Source organism: Aptenodytes forsteri, unplaced genomic scaffold (genome assembly GCF_000699145.1).
Source record: "Aptenodytes forsteri isolate BGI_AS27 unplaced genomic scaffold, ASM69914v1 Scaffold96, whole genome shotgun sequence".
NCBI classification, from domain to species: Eukaryota; Metazoa; Chordata; class Aves; order Sphenisciformes; family Spheniscidae; genus Aptenodytes; species Aptenodytes forsteri.
This window is the reverse complement of record NW_008795029.1, coordinates 3,202,214-3,222,490: the sequence shown is the minus strand read 5'-3', so window position 1 is coordinate 3,222,490 and position 20,277 is coordinate 3,202,214. Positions and strand designations below refer to the sequence as shown.

At 41.1% G+C, this 20,277-nt stretch overlaps 1 protein-coding gene across 1 annotated transcript; it reads right to left on the bottom strand.

Annotated features, from left to right (window-relative positions):
* Window positions 1-736: 736 nt before the first annotated feature.
* Window positions 737-12,112, bottom strand: LAMP1 (lysosomal associated membrane protein 1). Its single transcript, XM_009276148.1, has 9 exons — window positions 11,971-12,112; window positions 11,433-11,548; window positions 9,862-10,075; window positions 9,595-9,756; window positions 5,652-5,869; window positions 3,808-3,930; window positions 2,760-2,829; window positions 2,419-2,589; window positions 737-1,754 (listed from the first exon to the last, which is right to left on the bottom strand). The coding sequence occupies exons 1-9, from the start codon at window positions 12,110-12,112 to the stop codon at window positions 1,615-1,617; spliced, it is 1,356 nt and encodes a 451-aa protein (XP_009274423.1). The 3' UTR covers window positions 737-1,614.
* Between the last annotated feature and the right edge of the window lie 8,165 nt (window positions 12,113-20,277).

Here is a 20,277-nt window from a genome sequence, read left to right as displayed (position 1 = left end):
AGGACAGTAGCAGTACCATACTTCTAGTGCATCAGCAGGTATTAGCAAATACTAGTTTATTCACCACTGGCAAACCCCACAGTTTCCAGGCACTTTCAAGCTAGCAGGGGATATGGTCCAAAGTATACCAGCCTTATGCCATGCGTCCAGTTCTCCTTGTCAGAAGAATAGTGTTCTGTGCAATGTTTCAGTGTGCCTTGGTTCCTGCCCCGTGTCGCTAGTACTGTTAACACCAAAACATTACTGCAGGAGGGAGTCAGGGAAGCTTTAAACACAAAGGTTCATTTCCAAGCACATTACAACACACAGACCTCAGCAGACAAGCATCTCCTACTCTGTGGCAAGAATCCCACTTCAAAATAAAACATAAAATGTTGTCATTTACACAGTCCTTGTACCGAGTATCTTAACAGCACTTTCAGAAAGCGATGCTTAGCAGGGCAGACCAATATACTGACATTTCTCAGCAATTTAATGTAAGAGTTATCTTCTCCAGATCTCAGGTTACTGATACACAGAAGCTTTACCTGTTTCCAAGCACAAAGTCCAAAAGGAGGGACTGTTCTGAAGCCACATACACAGTTAAGCCTCATCTTTGTGCCACACAGAAAACAAACATTTCTTTAACATAACTCCACACTAAGGACTGTTTAAAGCTCTCAAAGTAGAGCCAAACCAGGACTTTAGCACTTACCAAACAGCCAAATGTTTTTAAGAGTGATCAGCAACACTAAGATATACAGAAAAAAAGTGTCTTTATTAGCATTGTTACAGGCAATGCATACATAAGAACTGATCCTTAAAGTGTACAACCCCCCAGCCAAGTTTAAAGCAAGAGAATCAGCAGATTGAGATCTATATTGTACACATGTGCAGTAACAGGATCTCTCTGGACCTTCCAACAGAAGAGACAAATCACTTTACAAAAAAAGGTAAATAAAAATAACACCCATTTTAAAAAAGTACCAGCTCCTAACAAGCTGGCATAGCATCAAAAATATCAAACAGGGGAGCTGTCCAATCATAAAGAGTTCCTGTAAGGTCTGAGTATTGCGTTGTTCACACCCTGCATATGCCAGGCATTCAGTTTAAAGCTTAGTAAAAAATACACACCTAGAAGACAAGGTGGAGTTTAGATTTTAAATTTCAATTTTGTCAGTTGTTACTAAATTTCTTTAAATGCATCATCAGTATAATTAACATCGTCGCTGGATGGCAGCAGTACGAAGAATGAACCTTTTCCCTTTGTTAAGAGTTCCGAAATTGAGTCAGTGTGAATTAGCAACATCCCTCTCTGGAATCTTTAGCTGACATTACCTTATGCCAATTCCAAAAAAGCACCCTTAAAAACTTTTAGCTTGTTTCTAAGTGGGTAAATATTTAAACTAGTTAGCAAAATTAAACACCAGAATTTTCAGAAGTTATTTTTGTGCATAGTTAAATGCTGCAAGATGATTTCACATTTAATAAAGCAGACTTTAAAGAAGAAGCAATTTGCAAGAAAAGGTGTTCCCTTACAATATCAATCTTAGCTCAGGGGAAATGTGTGTGTGGCGGGGGTTTCCCAGCTTCTTGCAATTGCTTTTCATCTACACTGGATTTCAGTGCAAGTTATTAAATTGTTTGATATCCAGCATGGCTCCTCTTTCTGCCAATCAAGTAAGCAATCAAGACAATTAGGACAAGACCAGCAAGGGCTGCACCAACTATTATAGGGATCAGCATGTTATTTTCATCCAGTTGACATTCTTCCACTGAAGAGAGAGAAAAAGATCCACGTTAGGCACTAGTGCACCAACAGATGGCTATATGCAGAACTTCAAGTTTCTACTCTCAGCACATAGATAAAACTGGCTCAGGTTAACTTCTAGCTTAGCTTGCCAACAACCAAAAGGAAGCCAAGTCCACTAACTATGATCATTCAGGATGAAGTCTTTCTAGCACTAGTTGTATGCACAATATAGATATTTATAACAATTGTTTCCTTCTCAAGAGCTGTTACTGTTACACAAAGCTTAGCCATCATAAATACATGCACATGACTCCTCCCCTAGCCGTTTTCCTTTAACCACAGTCACAAAGGACAGCATTAATTAAGAGAGTCAGCAACTTCCCAGAACTTTCCCCATTTCATACAACTGTCTGCACACAGTTAGGAGGGAAAGTTAATGCTATTTCTTAACTCTTCTCTGGACCACAAGGAACAAGTCCTAGTTATTTCAAAGCTCTTTACGTACTTCTTGCACTAGCCTCCACTCAGACATCTTATCAGCCCCTACAACATCTGTAATAGGGCACGCAGAGACAAAAGCATAGCACCCGCAAGCTGACACTTGACTACAGAATATTATATGTTTATATCAAAGTGCACTTCACAAATCTTAGGTTTCCCCTCCCCCCCAAATGTAAACCTCTTACCTGCCCCAAATTTGTCTCCATCAATCTTGAAAACCTGGATCTGAACATCAAATACATTGACAAGGGCTTTGTCCGTGACCTGGAGATTCTCCTCTGCACTGCACTTGTAGGAGTTCCCTACTGTAGCTCTCAGCTCACTCATGCTGTTGTTCGATGCTTCAAACTTTGGAACTGTGTAAGAACAAGTCTTATTACAGAATCCTGAAGAGCAGGAGCTGTAAGCTCATAGAGCTTAAATTCAGTACATTCATCCCCAATGTTTCTAACAGGTTATTTAATGCAGGCAACCCTTAATATTTATAGAAGTAGTCACTGAAAGTAGACTTCTTAGAAGTCCCTACCTTTTGCTTCAGAAGGCAGAGTCGTGCTTACGTTCACACCTCGCAGGAAGAATTTTTCAGTACTTGCATTCTTTTAAAAAAACAAACCAGTAGTTGTCATTTCAGCTAATGATGTACAACAAACTGTTAAGATTTGGGTTCAATTCTGCATACGTTTTGAGAAAGGTTTTCAAAGGGTAGTCCGCAATTGGGATTAGCATCCAAAGGAAGAGCTTAGTTTCACTTTTAGAGAGAAAAGCTACAGAAGGTACGCACCTTAGGGAAGATTACTTTGGGGGAGGGAAGGGGGGCAGAGAAAGGGGGCCCGTCACCCCTCAGACTGCTGACTTGACCTCCACACTGAAAGTATAGTCCCACCCATGCCTTAACCAGGCTAGTACAATGATCTCACCTGTGCTACAGACACAGCTTTAAAGCAGCTCAGCACCCCACAGGGATGTGGAGAGTCATTTAATAGCAACAGGTCTAGGTGATCACATTTGATCAGTCCTGCAAGTATTACAAGCAGCATGAAGCGGACAAACACAGTGGATTCAGTCCTCAAGGGTACACAGCTCTAATACAGTACTGGGGCAGAGCTGTGGGAAACAGGATTTCCAACCATCGCACACCTGTGGGAAACAGGATTTCCAACCATCGCAGGAGTCCTTAAGACAAGCACACATGGCTCTTGGGCTGTACACAGAATATTAATGAGGACTTAAATCCAGTTCCAGACTGTTTGTCACAGGCTATTCCTCTGCTACAGCAGAACTGTTCCCAGTTTGGGCAAGAAGCTTTACAGAGTAGGCAATACAATCTTAAAAGAAATTCCCATTCCAAACAAAATAGATGTCTATCTATACATACGTGTGTGTACGTACATGTATCTATTCTTTCCCCACAACAGTTACCAAGCATTAAACCCTCTAAATCCTAGTATTAAAAACAAAGGAATTACTTACTCCCCTTCCTGTAGTTGCATCTTTTTTCTCTTGTACTTGCCCCAATTAGTTTTCCCACGTGAGAGGTCCCGCAGACCCTACACGCTTTGTCTAGAGATTCTTACCAATGCAAAGTGGAAGATAACCCTTGTTTTCTCAAAAGTCAGATTCAAGAAGGCTGATGTATTATCGCATGTCCCAGAAGAAGTTGTATTATGTGGTATGAAATTCAGCAAATCCAATCCAAACTATGAGAGAAGAGGATCAATTATGACATTTGAAGAGACTAATACGTCACCATATACATTCAGTCGACTTCTAGTTTACTTGTACTCACATGCATACAATGCTGTCTTTGCCCACACATTTTACAAACAACTGGGCAGATAGGTGTGCAAGTTACAGGCTGGTGTAAGCTGCACCTGAGTTACCAGGCTGGTACAGAGAACAAAGGGCATCTCTGCATGCCAGCGAAGCTTTCTGCAGCCCTGACTGGCTGCGGCCGATAACCTGCTGCTTCCTCCACACTAAACTTCTTTGGTCCTAGCAGCGTAAGGAAAAAGTAACCACCACTACACAGAGGGCAACAAGCTGTAAAATACTGCTTTGACATAAATCAAGGGAACGGCCTGTAAGCATGATCATCTCGCACGTCACTTCAGTTCAGAATGCTTTAGCTTTGCCCATGGCACATGATTTTATACTGTCCTGTATCTGCAGAAGGCTGTGGGTTAAATGCACTTGCTGAACAATCCAATAGAAACCTTCAGTAGCTCTTAGTTGACCCTCACGTGACTTTGGAAAACCTATTTGCCACCTCCTCACTGGTCATTACACTAGAAATCAGCTGTTCCAGCAGAGCTAGAATGCCATGCTACAGGACACAGCTTAGGGAATTTCACACAATTAAGGTGGTTAAAACACAGTCCATCATAACCAACTACTGTACAGCCACACACCAGCTATCGGTGCTCATGATTTTACCTCTCAGTCATCATCGTCATAAATAAATGCAATAGATTCCTTTGCACCACCACATACAGCATTAAGCAGCTAAATCCTATACAGATACCACCCTCCTCACACCAGGTCCTTTATCACCGAGATCCAACTTAAACTACAGAAACACAGCCATAATTTGTTTGCCTGCACTTGTCCTCGTCACCTCAGATTAAGCCACAGGATAGGAAAAAGCAGCTTGTGATCAAAAGTCCTTATAATAAAGCTTTACTGAACATAAAGTTTTGCTGACCCTTGGTCATTGCTTCCTACTGAAAGCCTTCAGCAGTCCCTTTGGGATTACGCTCACAGCTTTGCCTTACCGGTTAGCGGGTAAGGGGTTTGTCCATGGGGCTGGCAAGCTGGGCTCTGCATCAACAACAGAGGGAAAGAACCTGTGCCGGGGCTGGATCTTACATAAACCACGTAGCATTCTTGCTGTTAAAATCAGCCATTAAGTAGCTCTTAAGCATTAAAGTCAAACCCAAGCCTCTTTGGTGCTGGCTGGAAGTCAACTAAGTCACAAGCCTGTCCAGTTTTACAGTAGTAGTAATCTTCCCTTCTAATAGTCATTCACTGTTTTCACTCAGGTGCCTCAGGCCAAATTCCTGTATTTTGTTTAAGTTTGAAAATCTTGTTTAGATGGCATCTTTGATAATAGGATTCCCCCTACTCCTATCTTGATAATTTTTACTGCTTCTGTGGAATGGCCGTATACACTTACAGGATTTGACAGACAAGTTTAGTACTCTTACTGAATGGAAAAATCTTTAATGACCACTTTCAGTAGAAGAGAACTGTTTGAATCGTCACTAGTCTAGTCCAAGTTAAGCAATTCAAGTAGAGGACAATCATGGATGAACACTACAAAAGAACTGGGATTTTTAAAGAAAAAAGTTAGCCTATAATATTTTACCAAGTTTTCCCCAAAGAAGGAATCTGAAAGCTTTGGAGAAAGAAAAAAATGTACCTTGTCATCTTTTTTTAGGTAGGTGATATTGAGCTGTAACCCCATGTAGGCAAGTACACAGGTTCCGTTTGGACCAGTTACGTTGTATTTACCGACTGCAGGATTTGGGGGCGATGCAGTTGGTGCTGGGCTAGTTGTTGGAACCTGGCTAGTAGTCTGTTTAGGAGTTGTAGGCACTACAGCAGTAGTAGAGACCATATCTTCAGCACATTCTGTCTCTGGAGAGAAAGGAAAACAGTCATTACCAAACAAAATGAAGCTGTGGGATGCTCTACCTTTTTAATCCTCAAGAGAATGGAGGACACAATTTCAAGTAGCTTTTCCTAATAGAAGATGATAAAAGCTGAGAAACACAATGGTAAAACATTACCTAAACTCTTGTTGCAAAGTTTGAGACACTTGTGGCATGTGAAAATGACACCTCTGCTGTTATTTACAGGAATTCATGGTGACCACATCTGCTTTTATTCATGCCTGTCATTTCACTTTGCCATCAAGTCAGGATAAGTAAGATACTGCTGTGCTGACAGAGCCAGCATTCCTGCCGTACGTTCACAGCAAGGCTGAGATGACTGCCCCTCAGACACTCCTGGCACTCACGTGCTAGAAGCAGAGGAACAGTTCTCCTGCCCGCTGTTAAAAGTAGTTTCCCAGGAGATGTGTTGTTCTCCTTCCCCGCTCCCCCCTCCCCCCGTTACACTACCAGGTTGTGAGGACCCTATGTCATTATTTTGGCAATACTCACAGTAACATTAAAATACTACTGGACCTCTCAAGCCCTCATTGCAGTGCTGTGGCTCTTCTATCCTTAACAAAGGGATTTTAAGACACTGCTTCTGATGGCAATTGTTTTGCTATATCCTCTCCCCTTGGGTCTCACATCCATCCTTCCCTTTAGTCCTGCGTTAGCAGCCACCCACCACCGGGCGTACAAGGCTGAGTCAAGATGTGTAAGACTGCCTTCTCTTTTCATCCAGTTCAGCAGCAACTTCCAAGGCAAAAGGAGAGAGAAAGAACAGCACGACTGATTTATTTGCCAGAGTACTCAGAAACACCTGGCAGCAAGATCTTAACTTGATCTGGGAGCCAAGAAGGTTCCTGCACTGAACATCTAAGCCAAAACCAAAGGTCACAGCAAAGACATTACTGTAGTAAAGGCTTCCATGTTACAAGCCAAGGACACCTCCACGTGTCCGGGATAACAGCTTGCAACTTTATAAGGACAACAGCAGCTGCAGCAGCAGTCAATTCTGACTCAAAGGGCCTACTTCTAAAATTTAATCCATGCATATCTTGCAGGTACTAGATAACTAATAAATAGCCTCTGAACTTAAACAGCAGCTTAACTTTCGATTATGGCTCAGAAAGAGGAACTCTAATCACACCTTCTGAACGCAGACTCCAACATAGCACACTTTCCTATGTCTACTCCATTTCTGGAAAGTCAAAGAGCAGAGGGAAGGTGGATGAATGGAGGAGTGACCCTATCCTTTGTAGGCTTAATACATACTGGTCAGGTCCCGAAATGTGTTAATTTCCTAACAAATAAACCAAACGGCAGCTTTACTTGGTACTTCAATGGAGAATTTCCCTCCATCTGCAAGACCAACACATACAGCCTCTTACTCAAGTCAGCAGAGATGGAAACAACCAAATCACTTCAAGTGGAAGTTTGTCCTAGGTGGAGTCTTGATACAGTATTTTTACTGATTTACAGCATAGCTGCTAGTAACTCTTCAAGACAGATTTGGAGACAAGACAAATTCTTATGTCTTTTTCTGACAGTTATAGGAAAGCAGCTGACAAAACTACCAACAGGTAAAATTAAAGCCTCCTTTTCTTCAGAGTTGCAGATAATCACTACCACAACCTCAGTCACTAACTTCTAGGTACGCTGACAGAAGTTACCACTACTGGTGATACACAGATGCACTGAATACTGACTCTTCTTCCCTTCAGTGAGCCTTGCCCAAATCACCAGCAGAAATATCCACTAATGAAGGAGTTGCAGGGAAAAAAAAAGTTAAGGGAGAATTCCAGATCTAAAGTTTATCAATAACTAGCTGCCAAAAGGACAGGGGAAGTCTCAAGCCTACAAGAGTGGAAAGAAGGAACTGATCTGGAAAGAACAAGGTGATTTCAGGGTCAAGATTAAAAAAAAAAAAGGATAAAGTGAGAATTCTTTAACCATCTGAATTAAAAAAAAATAGAGATAGCTCATTGTGCAGTAGGAATAGAAAAAAAAATCTGGGTGCAGTCCCGAGACAGTAATAAAAACTTAGGGATGATGATAATTTAAAGAAAAAACTCAGCATGGCAGTATGGATAACAGGAACGTGGAAATACACAAACAAAACCAAACAAATAAAAAACCAAAAAAAGCTTAAACTCAGACCAAACAGCATCTACCCCAGGATCATAGGAAATCATGTGTTTTTTCTGAGGATCAATAGTTTCATCAAGACAGTGATACCACAGGATGAAGAAAAGCAACCTGGAGAAGTGATCCTGGCAAATTAAAGTGTTTATATTAATCTAAAAAAAGTAAAGAAGTAATTAGGAATAGAAAAGAAAACAAGTGCTGACAAACTTGTGTTGCATAAGGGACACCCTCCCGAAATAATGCAATATTGATTTTTTTTTTTTTAACCAAAGGACTATGTAAGAACAGATAATAGATGGTGTTAAGAGGAAAACTGTTACACAGTAGGGAGATTTTACTGAAGTTGTATAGAAGTCAAAAAACAGTTTTTCCCAATATCGTGGCTTATGTTCAAGCCTGCTGATAACTGATCACTTATCATAATTATCCAGTATAGCAACTGGATCAAGATATCCTATTTAAAAAATGAGACAGTTCTGAAGACCGGAGTAATAGAAATCAGGTGATTTTTTTGAAATTACAAATGTAGGTCCACATCTTTGCTGCAAACTAGTTCACTGAATGGAAAAGACTGATCGAGAATGATGCATGCCGAAATCTGAGCCAGTCATGTGAGGCAGCCATAAAAGAAGCCAACTCCAGTATTATCATGCATCAGGCAAGGTATTTTTCAGAGACACGGGACAAGGTATAGATACTCCTGTAGAAGGCACTTGTTCAATGTATCCATCACATGCCACCACTGACTACCCTAGTTTTTAAGATTCATTTCAACAAGGGCATAAATGGGATTAACAGCATAAGAAAGAAAAGTTCCACATTTCCCAGAGAAGATCAGGCTTCTTACTTGCCCCAGAAGTAAGGCACAGATTTATCACTCCCTAAGATACCACGGGTGATCAAACATCAAGAGCCATGTAAACTGAAGAGTGTTGCCGCAAAAGCAAAGGACACACCATGAAGTAGTTTGTCTTCTAATCATTATAGCAGTGAAATTGCAAAATGCTTTTCAATACAAGCAATCAGGACAAAAAGTCGTTTTGTGATTGAGCCTGACAGGGAAAGAATATCACTGTTACAGCTTATATAAGGCCTCCTGTAGGAAGATGTACATATCTGCTCCCTACAGACCAGTTCTCTATCGTCTGCCATTACATCACTGACTTTCCCCAGAGCACACAGTAACTAGTTCAAACTCCTTTGGTAGAGGCATAATACTTGGAAGTTGTCAGATACTTCTTAAGCTAGGATTTTGGCCATGTGCCCAGTCAACCTACCGCAGCACATGTTTACACCCATAAATACTCATGAACAGAAAGAACGTTCCCTAACACCTGTCCAAAACCCATGGGAACACAGCGCACTATCTTCTAGTCATGGATGCCGACACCCCTACAGGGAAAACCTGAAGCAGGTCTATTCATTTCAAAAGATGCTGCTATCAGAGCTTTAGATCCAGTTTGTACCCGCCTAAATACGATTAGTCAGGAAATAATAAGAAATAATACATTATTGGCAATACTAGCCCACCAAGTACGTTCTCTGCTACAAGATACCTACTGTTGATACTCAAAGTGCCATTTGTGATATAGGCTTCCAAAGTAACATTGCTAAAAGTAATGTTCACATTCTTCATATTGACGTGCTTGGAGCTGATGCATCTGTATTTTGTGCCCATATATGCCTGAATAATAGTTTTATGTGACATTCTCCTCATTTCTCCTGTAAAAAGATTACATTGCATTAGTATGTAACAGTATTTACAGAAACAAATCGGTATTACATCTGGAAGGGTTACACAATGAGAACAGGAAGTTTTCTTTTTACCTGCAGTTGAATTATGGAATAAAGTTGCATCTGACAGATTGTAGCGGAAAACTAGCTCTCCTACTTGGTACTTGTCTGCATACTCTGAGAAATTCAGGCTTAATGAATGTCCTGTTCCAAAACCCAATACCAGCACTGGATGAGATGTGTTACCTTCACCACATGAGCTCTGTGGCTCTACTGTAGCATTTTGTGGAAGAAAAAAGTGCGCAAACTGTGGGGCAGAAAACAACACACATGTAAATGGGATGATGTAACAGCTTTTCCTTACTGCTTTTTAAATATCCTATGAAACTCTTATAAAACATACAGCTGACATTCATATATGCTATAAGAGGTCTACTTATATACCTGTATATAGCAAGTAGCATGTTACTGACACTTGGGATTTCTAAGACTATTGTTCTCTGAAATTTGAGGACAAAACAGTACATACTCACAGCACCTCTTAGACTTCTTTTCCCCCTAAACTAGCACTATGAATTTGCAGGTACTTCTGTACTAGGTAAATCAAATCTGGCAAACTCTGGCCATGTGAAAAATGGAAGAATTTAAGCTTCGCTTCTTGTAGTGCAATTGAGTAAGAACAAAAGCAAATGGTACAGACAGCCTACATAGTTTGGCCATAATACTTTGAGTTTATTACATATTGAGAAGTAACTTAGTACCTGAAGACCAAGACAATGTTTACTGGAAAGTTTTGAGCTTACTGCTTACAAGAAGAAACAGCCAAAAGCATGTTATGAAAGCAGTCACCTCTGAATGCAAACTTGCATACCAGTACCAGCAGGATTTCAGACCATCAGCACCACTGAAAAAGTGGACTACGCAATATAACTCTCAGCTCAAATCACACATAACAAGTGCACCGCTGGCAAAGTAGTAGGATTTTTTTAATCTTACATTACACCAATGGCTAGGAAAAAATCAACTTCAAGAGTGCCTCAAAACATGCAACTGCAATGAGATTATAAACAATCCACAGTTCCTGTTCAGTAGTAAAGATACCAAAAAAGTAAACTGAAAAGCAGAGTATTTGTGAATAACAATTCTTAACTTGCCATTAACAGGCTTTTGCTGTTAATATAGAACAACTTGTATGCACTGCACTAGTCTGTAGATACTGAGCAAATCTCTAGCTTTCAGGGTAAGAAGATCACAGATTCCAGGGAAGTTTAAAAGCTACATGCCAACGGCCATTTTAGTTCAGATTTAGTCCATGCAAGTATGACCAAGTTCACCAAAAGCCAACTGGTAGCATTTTTGCCTTTACAGTTCCAATGAAAGCCATTTTAGCTACCAATAGGACTGGCATGAGATTTTGGTCACAAAAGTAATTTCATACATGTATTGTTTGTGGTTGTTTCAGGCAGCCTTAACCCTGTTTAATTCGAAGAAGCGTCAGTAATAAAGAAAAGTTGATGTGACGTGACTGGGAGGGGGGAAATCTTTGCTGAAGCAGTTTTTCACGCTTAAATATTTGTTCAAAGTTTAAATACTGCGCACGTGCAGAAACACCACACATTTTATAAACACAAGTTAGAGACAAGCAGTGAGATACCCCCCCTTACCTCTTTTTGCCCATTGCTTTTGTATTCCACTGAGAAGGCTACTGTCAGATCAGCGATTATGCAGACCTTACCACTTGAATCTTTCACCTCAAATGAAGAGGAAGCCTGTAAAAAGCCTGTTAAGAATGACACGTGGTTAACTTGGTGTCACGTAAGTTTTTATTTTTGATCCCAAAGAGACAAATACGTAAAACTGTACCTTTTAGGAGTACATCCTAAACAGCAGTTGAGTTTGGAAACTTGGGCATTAACAGTCTCTATACTAGCTTCAACATCACTAACACACAGAGGACAAATTTAACACCCCATTTATAAAAAGACAAAGCCACCCAAACCAAAACTGTTGACGTGCTGGGTCCTCAGAGGGTAAGAAAAGCTTGCAACAAACACCAGTCATACTGTTCAAGGGAGCTACTCAACGTTCACCCTACACAGCAACTATTTTGCAAGCTTCAGCCAGAACTGACTTAGCATATTTGATCCTGCATGCCTATAGTGCTCAGCCTTCCCCCCAGGGCACACCACGCAGCCTTCATACCCGCTGTACCAGGACACTCAGCTGTATGTGCACTGAATGCAGCACTTGGAAAGCTTGGATTGGCTACAGATGTTTTGGAGGGACTGCCAAAAATAGCATGATAGAGCGTGCCACCCTTGCCAGGAGAACTCTTTAATGCCATTGCACTCTCTGCACTTGAGAGGAGGATGGGGGCCAAGACCTTGACACAGACTGAGGTTATGTTTCCCTGACTGGTTTAAACTAACCTCAGACTGAGCTGCTGACAAAAGCGCAGCTTCTCTGACTCGCTCCCCTCCAGACCCAGAGAACAACTGACCACACTAGTACAACTGACCAAACTAGTACTGCCTTAGGGTAAGAACATGTGGCGAGAGGAGCATGGGATCATCCTTGCTGACAGCAGCACAGACTTAGGCCAGCATCCACTGACAACGAAGCTTCGCCTAGGGGACGCGTTGCAGCAGGCTAGATATAGCCAGAAAGCTGGTTATCTCATTATTTCATTTGCAGTAAGGACTAACTGGGCAGTGCTCCTGTATCTGAAATCATACCAAGGTGTTCAGAGTTCTTTATTGTAGAGTATTTTATTTTTCTGATTCTCAATTTGACACCATGCACACATCCAAAGCAAACCTCACTGCAAAAAGCCTGCACCATTTTCATGCTAGCACTTTATCCTTGCATTTGATTCTCAATTTGACACCACGCACACATCCAAAGCAAACCTCACTGCAAAAAGCCTGCACCATTTTCATGCTAGCACTTTATCAGCTTGCATTTGCAACAACTTCAGTCTTGCAGAAAACCTGAAAAAAAAAAGCAGCTGCAAGGCAAACCACTGCATTTATCTCAAGCATGTAAGCTTTAAAAAGTCAAACATGCTAATTCATTCAACTGCTGATATAGCAAAAAGATCCAGCTGAGGGATTATCCATTAGCTAGCTTTCCTCCCCAAGAAGTTTTCAAAAAAACAAATCCCAATTTTAAAACTTTTCACCACAAAACTATGGTGCATACAATTGTATTAAGACAATTATTAGGAAAAATTGGACTTACGTCAGCTCAATTTGGGTAGAAGGCACTTCAGTTGTAGGAACACATCAGAAACAATTTCTCTGGCACTCAGCAAGCATTTTCCCTTGTTGCCTTCCCCTTAGCAACAATATTATCTTCCACCCAACACCAAAGGGGGCCAAAACTTAAGCTGGAATTCATACACTTTACGCAGTTGTTTAAAGAGTCTAGACTTGAAACCAGAGCTAGACAGGAGAAAGAAATTGCTTAAGAATGGATAGTGTAGAAAACTGATATTTCAAAGCAAAATGGTCCTACCTTCGACTTTATGTCCAACTCATACTGTTCACTAAGGAACATACATTCACAAAGAAAATGTTATTTATTGCAGTTCACTGCAGTGCTAGAAATAATCGATGCTCCTCCACATGGAAGTTTCAATCTGCAAAGTTTCCCTCAATTAAATTTACATCTGGAACTTGTTTACATTTTCCCTAAGCACTTATCTTCAAGAGCAAGCTGCTTACACTTTCTTGAAGATTTCTAGCACAGCACAGAGGCAGAGAATAAGAGTCCATGGCTACTTGAACTGACACTACCAACGGAAAACATGCCAGAATGAAAGTCTTCAGTGTGCATGCCGACTCCCTTGTTTGATACCTATTAAAAAAAACTTAGCAATGTTAGAGCTAAAAATAAACAAGTAATAGGCAGCAAAAGACTAAAAGAAGCAGAAAAAAAAATCAGTTTTAAAAAGAAATACAGGGGAAAGAAGAGACTGAAAAACAATTAAGAAAATGTTGCTGACCTAAAGGAAAATGTGACAGACCTGCCCATTACAGATGATTCAGAGAACAACAAAAGACAACGCAGAGGTACCAGAGAGCAGCAAATGGAAGACAGATTCTGGGAATGAAGAGCTGACGAATCACCCTCAGCAAGTTTAAGTAATCAAGAATAAGGGGTGTGAACAAACAGTAAAAAAAATACCACCTGCATAACTACTAGAGTTTTGCAAGGTTAACTTCACACCATGATACGAATCCCGATTTCATTAGTGTGGAACAAACGGTATAAAACCCCATTCCTTCTTAAGAAGTGTTCAACAGCTGCTGGATTTGCAGTGTCAGTCATGAGACAGAAGCATTAAGCATGAGACACTGAGCTGTCCTCGATGAAGTGGCAAGAGGGCTGTTTCACTGCGAGTAAGCCGACGTGCACAAGGATGGTGATCAGAGAGAGCACTGTGCTGCAGCGTCATCTGCTCCCACGGTCTTGGGGCAGGGATGGAGAGGAATACAGATGGAACTGAGTGAAACATAAGGGATATAGGGGCAAAGAAAAGTCAGGAAAAGAAAAACCACTGGAGAACAAATCAGGAGACTGAAGGAAAGAAGGTCCTGCCTACTCTTCGCTCCAGCCAGTTTAAGGCAGAGGAACAGCTCGCTGGGTTTGGCAGGAAAGCAGCTGTTGAGTTTGTGAAGGCAGTTTCAGTGTCGACTAGTGATTGATGCATGAATCATCACCAGCCCACAAATAGTAAGAGCCTACAGTCAAAATGTCAAGAATACAGAAAAGCAAACTGATGTTGAATCAATCTGTCCTGGGAATATTTCTAATTAAATTACATAAAGTATTGCTTAATTTTACCATGGCACATCTACAAGTTGAGAATATTGCTTGTACTTCTCCTAACAGTATCATTATTTGCTATTTAACACAAAAACTGATACAACCTCCAGTTTCTTAACTTCAGATTTTAAATGCTCTTCTAAATAAACTGCAGCGCCCTATTTGAAAACTGTGTGGTAGAACAACTGCAGTACTTCAGATTTTCACAGCTGAACAGCTCTTAGACTTTTCAATAGTAGCTAACTTCCAAAATTAAGTTTTGTAAAGCTCATTATTCATTTGGCTCGAAATACGACGTTATGGATATCTAGTAGAGGAATCATCAAAAATGTACTAGTGTCAAAGAAATTTCACTTAGTTCAGATGCTTCATTTGTATTCCAATAGGTTCCAAAAAAAGGGCTGCTTACATATTTATTCTAGCTGCACATTTTCAATTGAAAATCGTAAGATAATCTCTCCCTTTATACCTCATTTCTGAAATTATAGTCTCATGCAAGAAAAGATTGAAGGTAAAACTGTTGAAGCAAAGCTAGGAATGTTACTCTAATTAAATCCAGCATCCTTCCTTATTAACACACCTGCATCAAAAAACCAAGCAGAGTGTATTAACACTCCGAGATACAAGAAACAAGTCAAACAAAACTTAAGACTTTCTTGGTTATGTAACAAGTTGTCTTAAAGAAATCTACCTCAAAAAGTTAAGCTGGTTTTAAACTGAAAACTACAAAGCTAACAAAACAATTTAGCACATTTGAACAATCTAGATCTGAGCCCTTTTGGATACAGCTCTTAGAATGGCAGGATTCCCCATCTCTTGACCACACAAAGATGCTTTCAGGTTTCAACTTTTTTATAACTGAAATCCCGTTAGCCAAGCACAGCTACCCTTGGGTTACTCTCCCATTATAATGGAAACCTACTAAGGAAGAAAGATTAATGGTTGTTGTGCTCTAAAAAAGCAAGCACGTATTAAAGGCATTTGTTTACACTGTCTGCTTGCGAAGAGGACTTCAGTGACTATAGTTAATAATTTACTTTGTCTCCCAAGTTTTATTAGAAACATGGAACATTGACAATAAGGATCTCAAACACAAAAGCTACTCTTATATAATGTGGGGTTTGTTGCTATATTCATGTTTCCTGCATAAATTAAAACCTCTAGTATTTTTCTGCCTCCCTCTTGGAAGAAAGGGCAGCAAGCCATCCAAATCCACCTGGGCACATACTCCACATCACCAGTAGTTTAAGCAATAGATACCTAGCAGATGGGGCCATTTGCAGTTACGTTGAGTGACTAAGGCAGTAGGCAGGAGAACCATGGCTGCAGCGTAGCCCAGCTAACAGCTCCCCACAAGCGCCGCGACAGTGGTTCAGAGTATCACACCCACAGCCTGCTCATACACGCCAAAGACTCTGCTCGGCTACAGCCTACCCCGTAATTACTGCGCAGCAGTACTCTGGAGGTAAGGGATGCTTGCTAACAGACGCCAGAGCTACACAATCATTCTGTACCTAAGCTACAGCACTGCTGTGTTGCCCTGCACCTTTGCCCAGATGTTCTTTAGGTTCTTCGGGTATACACAGCGAACACTGCTATCTATGGGGCATTAATCCAAGGAGATAAGAAATGCTGGTTCTTATCTAAAGAAGGTTTATTTCCCATTGTACATGTGAACAGAAGTGCCCAGTAATTTACTCATTCTGATGATTCAGAAGGATCCTGTCATCTCAGTGCCATTTTGTGAACAAGGTGGTGACCTTAGTCACCACTTTAGACTCCTAAGTCTATGCCAGAGAAGAGAATGGAAAAATCCCTGAGGAGTTATGCTCTCCTCTAATCACTTGTCTTCTAATGTAAGCACCGCTCCCAGAGGGACACCTGGTACAAGTCCTTTCCCAGAAGACCGAGTGAAGATCGCTTGCTTAGGATCCAGGATCTATACTACCTTGGGATAGTATGGAAAAAAACAAGAACTTAAAAAATATATTTTTTGAAAGATCACACTATTTACCAACCCTAACATTTCTGGGAAACAGCTGAAAGCAGAAAAATCTCTTGACAGACTTTATGTATAAACTATTTTGCGTGAGACAAGATGGTCTTCATAAAAGTATGAGTTATACTTACCTGTCACCAATGGACTCAGAAGACTGAACACTGGCTATCAAAGACAAGGCTGGACTCACTTCAACTGCTGTTGGACACGCTTGAGCACAAACACAGCTTAATTCATGGATGGTTGAGAGTACTTTAGGGGAGAAGAGAATCAGCTGCACTTGTGCAGGTGCAGCACCTGATTATATCAAGTTCCTGATCCAACCCTAGAAGATGCATCCTTGCCAACTAAGAGGGACAGATTCATGCAGTCTCAGATTATGTTTTTGATATTGTTGATTTCCATTAAGGCAGTAAACAGTTTGTTTCTCAATTCAAGTTTGCAGATGAATAAGCTCTCTATAAACAAATTTATAAAGGTACAAAAGCATTATAAAGGAAAGACTATTTAGCAGCTGTACACTTGCCATTTGGCCAGAGAATTACACAATTGCATCAAGTTTAGTCACATGAAGCTTCTTTACGGTTTCCTATCTAGAGGAAGGAAGTCCTGGGATAGCTCTACAGCAGCTGATTACATGAGTCCACCAGGAGGTCTGAACTCCCATGGCTAGATGCTTTTCAGCGTTCATGCAAGTTCATTTTGCACTTGCTCTGGTTAGTGCTGCTGTATCACACCACACAACTAACACACATCCTTCAAGGTAGCTGGCAGCCCCAAACAACGTTTTGAAGGAGCACTGTGTTGACAGTTTAAAAAGAGAAAGCCTCCCCAGAGGAGAGGATATTGGAAAAAAGATGCCCGAGTAAACCACTCTCCCAGTCCTATCGAGAAGAGAGTAGATCTCACCCCTGTCAAGGAAAGTAAAGACATACGGGTGTTCCCGTATTACACAGGCTGAATTCTGCCTTGTTAAGAAATCAGAAGCCACCGAAGTTGGCTGTAGTTTTCTTCTACAAGAAAACTAAATGTCTTAAGTGTGGACTACTGTGCTCAAGCCTGAACACCGGAGAGGGAACAGCTAGAGAAATGCTCACTGCTCAGAGCTGAACCACGTTTGAAATTCTGTATTCTACTGCCAGGGTGCTACTAACACTCTCACACTTTGAATTACAGCAGGAAAAGTGCCCGCCCAGCCAGTGGTGCTGTCAAGTGACAGAGAAGGTTAAGAAACTGTTACCCTTAGACTGAAAGGGGTACCAGTCCATCTTGAGTCAGATGCACAAGAAACATGGAAGCCTGATTTACCAAAACTTAAGACACATTTTAAATTAGTAGGCCTATAATTTAGAATTAAGATAATGCAACAAAGTGTTCAAATAGCTGTTATAATTACTGCCACTCACATACACCAAAGGGTCCCCTTCCAAGCTTAAGAGAATAAATATCAAGAAATCCATTATGGCACCAAGCTTTCTCAAGGAATTTCCAAATAATGTCCGATTTGAGAGAAAAGAAACTGTTGCAGTTAAGCTGAAATAAGCAAAGGCGAGGCGTGCCTTCTTAGTGCTAAAAATAAGTTATCTTTAAGAAATACAAAAGGCTTAACAGTGGTAACAGTAGTTAACTTCTGAAAAAAAAAATCCATCTTTTCTTTTAGTAGGGTTCCCCTGTACCTAGAGGTAATTCTTCAGCTAATCATCTACTACTCATTAGAAATCATCCTATTCACTACAGAACAATCTAGAAGCAGGTTACACCAAAAATGAAAACTTCTAAGTCGGCCTGGACAGGAACCTCAGGAGTGTATCTCAAGAGCGGCATGTCAGGGAGCCTGCGGAGTTCTTACTTGGCAAGTAAGAAGTTACTTTACAAGTCAGAAAAGCTGCCAAAGTCAAAGCTAAGTAACCTATCGATGACGACAGGCTTGGGACTAGCACACAAATTCAGATCCTTAGAGACTGCGTCAACACGCTTAAAGAAGCTATCAAACAAACGCTATGTTAAGGGCAGCATTTGCTAAAGCAATAGTTCAAAAGTCACACAGCACAAGAGCGGTTATATTTTGTGTAAACTACTTTATGCTCAGTCTCAGTTCCATACAGCTAGCAATGCCAAAACCGAGGGAAATGATACACCACCAAATTACTCACTGGCTGAAATTTATTATCCAAATTTCTCTCAACTATCCCTACACTGGTAGCAAAGTTTAAAATTCCCCTTCGGACTAGAGTTGTGCAATAGAAACACGTGGATTATGCGTCAATAACCCTGAAATGGCATCACGCTGCCTTTTCAAACTCATCTTTCCCTCCCCAAATCTCAGACACTTCATTATTTACTCACTGATACTGAATCCATGTCTGACTCTCAACTTAGATTTTCAGAAATGTTTTCTCTCATGTGTTTGTGTTTCAGTAAGGAAAAACACTACAGGTGCTCTAGGACTCCAAGAGCACAAGCAGCTCTGTTGGGTTTGGCAGACAACCCAGCTGACCCATCGTGCTTGTGCTGGTTTTGGCTGGGGTAGAGTTAATTTTCTTCATAGCAACTAGTATGGGGCTGTGTTTTGGATTTGTGCTGGAAACAGCATTGATAACACAGGGATGTTTTCGTTACTGCTGAGCAGTGCTTACACAGAGTCAAGGCCTTTTCTGCTCCTCACCCCACCCCACCAGCAAGGAGGCTGGGGGTGCACAAGGAGTTGGGAGGGGACACAGCCAGGACAGCTGACCCCAACTGACCAAAGGGATATTCCATACCATATGATGTCATGCTCAGCATATAAAGCTGGGGGAAGAAGGAGGAAGGGGGGGACATTCGGAGTGATGGCGTTTGTTTTCCCAAGTAACCGTTACGGTGATGGAGCCCTGCTGTCCTGGAGGTGGCTGAACACCTGCCTGCCAATGGGAAGCAGTGAATGAATTCCTGGTTTTGCTTTGCTTGCGTGGGCAGCTTTTGCTTTACCTGTTAAACAGCCTTTGTCTCAATCCACAAGTTTTCTCATTTTTACTCTTCTGATTCTCTCCCCCATCCTACCAGGGAGGGAGGGAGCGAGCAGCTGTGTGGTGCTTAGTTGCCAGCTGGGGTTAAACCACAACAGTGCTCAACAGTAGACAAGCACCATCTTCCCTCAAATTTCAAAAAGCAACAGCTAAGTTTGAGGGGAGGTACTTTATTTCCCATAGCTCCCTTTCCCTGTATTTATCACTGTATTACCTAAATCTTTTTTTCATTCCATATGCACGTTTGATATTCATGAGGAAATTCATCACGAAATACTTAATGCTGACATTAAGGAACATTCAGGAAATATTCAGCTTAGTGGTTGCTGCTTAATGCAAATGGAAAACTGAAACAGTAAGTGAGGTGAGGTATTCTGGGGGGGGGGAAGTCTATTGTCCCAAAGTCAAGGCATTGCCAAACAAGCTTTCACATCTGACCCGCCCATGCTAATCCTTCAGCCTCCTGTGATCATTACCTTATCCTGATCAGTGTTCACTCAGATGACTAAAAGGCTGCAAACAAGCTGCAAACGTCTAAAGAATTCAGCTCCTATCTTCTCATTAGCTTATATTCTTCTCCCCTCACTACCACCCAAGCCCCACAGTCTGGCAGAAGATGGTGGAGGCTATCTGTACTCCAAGGAGGGGCCTCTATTTGCACCACAAAGTTCCGTT

Excerpts from the sequence above, each read along its gene's own strand:
- LAMP1 (XM_009276148.1), bottom strand. The coding sequence starts at position 12,112 with ATGGCATTAAAGAGTTCTCCTGGCAAGGGTGGCACGCTCTATCATGCT. Across the intron at positions 10,076-11,432 it reads AAAGCAATGGGCAAAAAGAG|TTTGCGCACTTTTTTCTTCC; the intron begins GTAAGGGGGGGT and ends TCTGCCCCACAG. Across the intron at positions 1,755-2,418 it reads TGGAGACAAATTTGGGGCAG|TGGAAGAATGTCAACTGGAT; the intron begins GTAAGAGGTTTA and ends CTCTCTCTTCAG.